Source organism: Telmatherina bonti (assembly GCF_933228915.1).
Source record: "Telmatherina bonti genome assembly, chromosome: 22".
In the NCBI taxonomy this organism is placed as follows: domain Eukaryota; kingdom Metazoa; phylum Chordata; class Actinopteri; order Atheriniformes; family Telmatherinidae; genus Telmatherina; species Telmatherina bonti.
Genome location: NC_136631.1, coordinates 32,655,840 through 32,662,972, shown reverse-complemented (window position 1 = coordinate 32,662,972; position 7,133 = coordinate 32,655,840). Strand labels below are relative to the sequence as shown.

The following is a 7,133-nucleotide window of genomic DNA, read 5'->3' as shown; positions in this document are numbered from 1 at the left end:
GTATTGTATTGTTTTTTAATCAGTTTAAAGCGGAATTAACTTTTATTAAGAATTAAAGAGGAATTAAAACTTCCATGTAAACGCAAAGAGTGTGATTTAAAAACACAGAAAAAAGACAGAATAACTGCAACTCTTAATGGACACACAATCAGATTTAATCTTTATTTACCAGACACAAACAAAGAATATACACCACAAATCTTTAAAAAGCATGTATTTTCTAAGTAGATTCCAACAGGGAGAGAAGCTGAGTCCACCTGCCTGGTCTATAACAGGGTTCAGTGACTGAACAGTGGCAGATTGTGATTCAGAACAATGCTTACTCAGATTGGAGGGGGATAAACACCCTCCAAGCTCATAAAAAGGCCTTAAGAAAAACATAACTCAGTGCTCTCGCGTTTCCCTTTTCACAGTTTTTGTTCTCAGCGCCCCTCAGACTCTCGTGATTGTTGCCAGCAAATATATATCACACACAGTAAATGTCAGTTTGGCCTTTTATAAATGGGGAAATTAATTCATCCATGCATGCAGTGCTCATACATAATGCACTTGAAATAATTCAGCATGTAAGAGTTAAGACACCAGTTGAACACTGAGAATCATTTCATTGGTCTGATTTAATCCGAACATTTCACTTCAACGTTGCTGTGACAAAAAAGAAAATTAAGGATTTATTTTTATTTTTTAAATTATTTACAAACTTAATTGAGATGATCCAGACTCCGGTAAGAATACTCTTTTGTCATGTTACTTATGATTTTTCCTTTGTCTGTCATCTTTGCTCAGAGCAGAAAACAGCGCAGCACCCAAAACTGCCACTGCGATTCCTGCTGTGGCCACGCCCCCAATCACAGCTGCTGCCTGAACCTGAAAAACGAAAAAACAAGCTGAATGTCACTCTGTACCTGCGGTGTCAGTCAGAGGAGATGATATTCATCACTGTGTTATCCTATTCTCTCAACCGTCATCAAGCAACAGGACGGGAACAGCACTGCAGAAATATAAGCGAGCAGCATGTAACCATGCAGCTTTTTGTAATGTTTAAACTTCGCCGTTGTGAGATGCAGACTTTAACCAAACACGGTGACGAATCACAAGTTGGAGGCTAAAGGAAAGGAAAACAACTCTAAACACATGTTTTATGGAGGAGTTTTGAACCCGGAATCATTCTCTACTCTCCAAGTGTCCCATTTAGCACCGAGCCCCAACCACCCCCCTTCCTGTAAATCTATATCCATCAGTGTAAACACGGACATGAACAAATAGTAAACTTTATATGATGTCACCATATGGTAAAAGCTGTAAAGATGTGTGTGATGGAGATGTGTGACTCCATCACCAAGTACTGCTTTATAATTGATGCAAAAGGTATGTGATGACAATGAGTAAGCACACTGATCAGTTGTTTATTGAAAATGTTTAAAATCAAATGTTGATAGGCATTTGTGGAGGGGGACTGGCCATCCTTCCTCTGTGAAGAGAGTTTTATTTAACATTGCTTGATTAGAAAACTTCCTGTGCATTGGTTTTATTTTTTTAACAACTAGAGTTACTACGTACCTCTTGTGGTCTTGGAGGAGCGCAGGAGCTAAAAGAGGGAAGTAGGCTCAACTACCTGCTTAAGAGCTGCAGGAATGGACCATATTAATGAGGAGGGGGATGTAGTTTAAAGATTAAATAGTTTTATGTATGTAACAAGGTTTGATAGTCACTGACTGAGGTATATATAAAAAGAGATGTTTATATGTAAATATTTATGCTTTGTTGTGTTTAATGCTTTTAAATAGGTGTTAGTATTTTGTGGTTTGTAATTGTAGCCCCACCTTAATGGGCTGATCTCTTAAGGTTGACAGCAAGAGAGTATAAAAGCCTGCTGTATCTGTGTGGAATGTGATATTGGTTGGAAAGTACATTGAAATAAAGAGTCAGACTCATTGTTGGATTATAAAGCAGTCTCATGCCTCTTCATATTAATCATATGACCGACGGCTAACTGACAATGTGGTTAAATGAGTAGAAACAACATAAGAAGATACTTTTCCTGTGTATGTAAATGGAATTGTTAGGAATGCACCAATACCACATCTGTTTCATGCCAACAAGAAGTACTTAGTTACTGACACTGAATGCCAGTATGATTTAGATTGAATCCCATTAGTACACTGGTAAGGAGTGTGGACCAGAATGTCAGATGTTAACAATGGAGTCGTTCATTGTGTGATGAATTGCGGGCCATCCTATAAATGTAAGACCTGAATCTAATGGAGGAGGATGAAGGGGTTTTTGGTAGAATTGGTTCATTACGGTGACAAATCATCTAAATGTCTAAAGCCAGCTTCTCCCGCTGACATAATGCCAAGTTCTGTTTTTTTAATATGCCACAAGTGATAACTTTCTTGTTTATACACTTATGGAAAAGAAAAAAGTATTGTCTTAATTCCACAGATTATTATTTATTAACTAATGACGGCTTTAGTATTTTTACACAGGTATCAATTCTGTACTTGAATACAAACACATGGTATCAGACTGATACCTGATATTGACATTAATGCACCCCTAATCTATTTAATTTCTTTCATGAGGTGGCAAAGAAAATTATTATTACATTTAAGACCAAACTATAATGATTGTACTGTCTTGGGTAAAAATGATTATTTATTAATTATTTATTCATTTATTTAAACAGAAACGACTTGCGGATTTACACAAATTAAACACCCAGCCATAAATTACAGTTGGGGCAAAAGAACCTTAGATACACCTGAAATGAAATTTCGTATATACATACATATATTGTCACGACACCGTTCCGCTTTACCCCCCACCGGCCTGGTCTAGGGCTGAGGCCGTGCATATAAAAGAAGTCTGGCCGTCAGCTGCGGAGGAGGGTACGGGCCTACCTGGGGATCCAGGCGCTGTCATGGCGGGTGCCTCTCCAGGCAATCCATTTTCCGAATCCCATCCTGGTACTGGATCCGACCTAGCTGACGTCGGCTAGCTCTGGCGGCACACCTCACCCCTCTTGTTATCAGTTAATTTCTTTATTTAGGACAAGACGAAAACTAACAAAATCCCACATCAAGTTTCGGGGGGGTGGGGGGGAAGAGAGATCCCGGCGTCTCTCTACCCCTCACACCGGACTGGCATTTATCATTTTGATTGCCTAATCCCTCCTGGCCCCACCCACCACAGCATGACAGCCGCACTCCCCTGGGCAGTGCCGTGACAATATGTGTGTGTGTGTATATATATATATATATATATATATATATATATATATATATATAAACTGGGTTGTTTCATATATATATGTCGTATCTGTTTATTTATTATTATATATATATATATATATATATATATATATATATATATATATATATATAATGAATATAATATGATATATATAATATATAATATGATATATATAATATATAATGAATATACTATGAGATTTTACGAGACCTGAGGCTAATGCACTAAACACTGTAAAATGGAAAGACCCGCAAATCACAATTGTTGTTTGTCAAAATATTTTGCTTTTATTTTGCGAGAAAATGTAACGGAAATGCAGATACGGCGTAGTAAAGGTCATTGATTCTTACTAGTCTAACTGGATTGTGTTGGATCTGTGCGTTGTTACCAGCAGCAAGGTGATCCAGTTTGCAGCTACCATTATGAACCAGGATTACTTTCATTTTCAAACAAAGATTTCTCATTGGACAAACAATTACATGTTTTCCACTTTCTTGCAAATTACATGATAAATGGAATCTTTCTAAAGTCCCATGCCTCAAGCTTCAACCTGATTATACTTAATTTACATGCAAAATCTGGTTTAAAGATCTTATGGATTCTTGAACACTCACCTGTCGTGACTCTGGTTTGCCATATCGCAGCTCAGTGACAAAGTGTTCACAGTTGTTTGTGGCAACATTGTATGGAAGTTCCCGACCAACCATCCTACAGGCGTCCCTGACGATGGCATAAGCCTCACGAGGCTGGTATTCATCATCCAGGAGGTTGTTGACGTTGAAACGGTCAGAACCAACCACTTCCCAAATCTTTTGCCGCCTCACTTGTGCTCTGCTGCTGTCAAGAAATGTCAGCAGTTCTCCAAAGCCTCCCGAATCACTTCCTCTGTGTGCTGGAGTCAAAAACCAATTCCGTTTTTTTATTTTAAAGACTGAAATTATAGGAAAAACAGCTAAATATCAAGCTTGAGGATTAATGCAGATGTTGCTTGTTTGACTTTTGTGTAAAGCAAATGCAACACTTCACCTACTTGGAGGAATTAAATGAACAACTTCATTTCCTCCAATGAAGACAGCCCAGTGGTTATATGTGGCACGGTAGATCTCAATCAGATCCCCGGGCTTTGCATCACTGTCAAACTTAAGCAATGGAAAATGAGAATAAAATTAATGTTAAAAGGACAGATGGCAACCATAAAGCTGAGGGCAAGATTAACCATCAACACAATGATGACAATATTAAGCTATAAATCATAATACTGCACAAAATCTGCAGAAAGTCTTATGGGTCAGTCGGAGTAGACTTACCAGAGTCGGCGCCATGGTTTCACCTCTTTAAGCAAGGGATAGGATTCGCAGCAAATATATTGCTGCAGAAAATGAAACTTAAATCCACCGTCAGAAGTGGAAATGCTGTGGCAGACAAGCAAAGATTAGATAAGCACATAATCATGCAGGGTGACCTGAATTTGTAAATGATTAACTCCACCATCCAAATGTTGAACTATCAAGTGCCTGAGTTTCCTTTCTTCTGAAATGCATATAAACTGGGTTGTTTGCTTTAAATCGCACACATAAAAAAAAATAAAAAAAAATAAAAAAAAAACACGTGAAAAAGTAAATGATTAGTTACCATGGGTGAGCTTTTAGCAGAGAAGCCCGCGCTGATGTTTAGGCATGTTAGTTTGTTATTGTAAACAAAGCTCAGCTAGAATGTCAGTTATATAAACTACACAAATAAAAATATTTAACTCCAGATGTGAGGAGAGAGTTGGACGGGTAATGTAGGAGGATCACTTGGCAAAGAACCCCCAGTCCCCTACCAGTATAAAAATACTGATGCCAGTCAAAACACATTTACTCTAATTGTACTTCTAGTTCAGGGCGATTCAAGTCGGTCCTACGAGGGTCACAGCGCGACGGCTTTTCTATGTATCCCTGCTTGAACACGCCTGATCCAAACTAAATGATTCCAACAGCTAATGTTCTACGCAACGACTCAATCTGAGTCAGGTATGTTGTTGCAGGCATGGTGAAACACTGCAGGGGACTGAGTTGAACAGCCCTGTACTAGTTGGACACACAAACTATTACATTTGAAAATTTTCAACGTTATTAATTAATACAAATTGCATTTAAGTACTTTTGAACAATGACTTTTTTATTCAAAGATGTATTATAAACTTTCTTAAACAATCTTAAATGGCTCCAAACTGGCTTTATGTGCATTTCTGCAAATTTTTCTTTTGGGACACCATTGCAGTTAAGTTTCCACACGCTCGCAAAAGCAACACACCACCTGCTGTAAATAGTGATTCAGCAAAGACATTAGAGGACAGGCAAAAAATAAAGAGAGAAAGAAACAGAAGAAGATAAGATGAGTCAAGATAAGACTTGTTGGCTGGAGAACGCCCACAGAACAGGTATACTGCATAAATGAGTGGAAAACATTTAAATGAAGAAGATTTCAACTATTATCTGTCCATATAGTACGATAATAACACTGCGTAGGATTTCGAGATATAAAAAAATATCTAGAGTTGACACAACTTAAAAACATCTTTAGACAAGTTGTAAAAAACTCATGTTTATAGTATAAAATCCATATGATATGATTTAATCTCAGTATTCATTAGCATTGGGGTCATGTCTGTTTGCTCGACAGGAATCTGATATCCAGATGCAAGAAGGAAACGTGGAGCAAAACAGCTAACATGATTTAGCTTTAGCCTGCTAACCCCCATTAGCTGGTTTGCTCTCGTTAGCTTGTAGTTAGCTCCTAGCTACAGGCAGCGCAGAGTTTGATGCGTGTCATCATCCACCCCTCACAGCCCCCCTCTCAGCTCTACATCTTTGTCCATTTTTGAACAGTTTTCCAGAGTGACAACATGCATAATGCTGTCAAGATGGCGGTGGTGGGAACTGCCCAGCAAGCTTCAATTCAGCTCCACAGAAACCTATGGGTGATGCCACAGAAACTCTGTCTATTCTTTTATTTATAGTTAATGCCCATGTCCTGTCCACATCATACTGCTCAAATTATAAATCATAACTGTGTGTTTTCTCAGACCCCAACTATCTTGGGAGTCCACTTTAAGAATAGTTTCATTATTAAGAGTAAACAATCAATGAAGCTGTAAAATGAGCATTTTCTCATCAATAAGAGGCTCTTTATATCATACGATGCAAGCCGGGCTGCTCTCTGTGTCAGTAGCCTCGTTCTGTTTTGCTGTCGCCATTGTTCCAATTCTTACCATTACATTATCGAATCCCCTTGTGACTTAAGCATGTGCAAAAGCCAAATACACCACAGTAAAGACTGAACTGAATGCAGGCATCGTTGCTCTTTTTCTTGCTGATGTGATAATAAAAAATGGCTTGAACCACCCTTTTTGATCGGATTGAAAATCAGGCTGATCAGATAGTAATGCGATGTATTTTTCTTCTGATTGGACGCTTTTTGAGATCAAGAGTGCTCCATGTGAAAGCAGCTGGTGTCTGTGACATCTCATTAGAAAAATCTGAGAACAGACATTTAAATCAAAAGCTCAGGCACTCGAGTTGATCAAAACTGAAGCCAGAAAGTCTGAGTTTTATCCTGTTCAGTTAAATAGAAATTGCTGAAGATCCATGTCATGCCAACGTCACATCTTACTGGGACAATAATTGGCACGTAAGTCAAGTTATTTGGTCTGGAAAAAGTCAGTTGCTATGTTTCCATTACACCTAGAATTGCACAAAAACTAAGTATCGCAATGAAGAAAAAAAAAAAAAACGCAAATGGAAACGCCTACATTTAAAAAAAAAAAAGTCTCAAAAATCTCTAAAAAGATTTTATGCTCTCATGAGGTTGTTTTTCAGATGTTTGATATAGAAATA

The 7,133-nt window shown here is 38.0% G+C and overlaps 1 protein-coding gene across 1 annotated transcript; it reads right to left on the bottom strand.

The window, feature by feature from the left end:
- Positions 1-747: 747 nt before the first annotated feature.
- On the bottom strand, positions 748-4,577 carry LOC306772270 (phospholipase A and acyltransferase 4-like; the record flags this gene model as incomplete). The annotated part of the gene is made up of 4 exons (XM_079261684.1): positions 748-867; positions 3,870-4,147; positions 4,286-4,394; positions 4,563-4,577. The coding sequence occupies 4 exons, from the start codon at positions 4,575-4,577 to the stop codon at positions 748-750; spliced, it is 522 nt and encodes a 173-aa protein (XP_079117810.1).
- Positions 4,578-7,133: the final 2,556 nt, after the last annotated feature.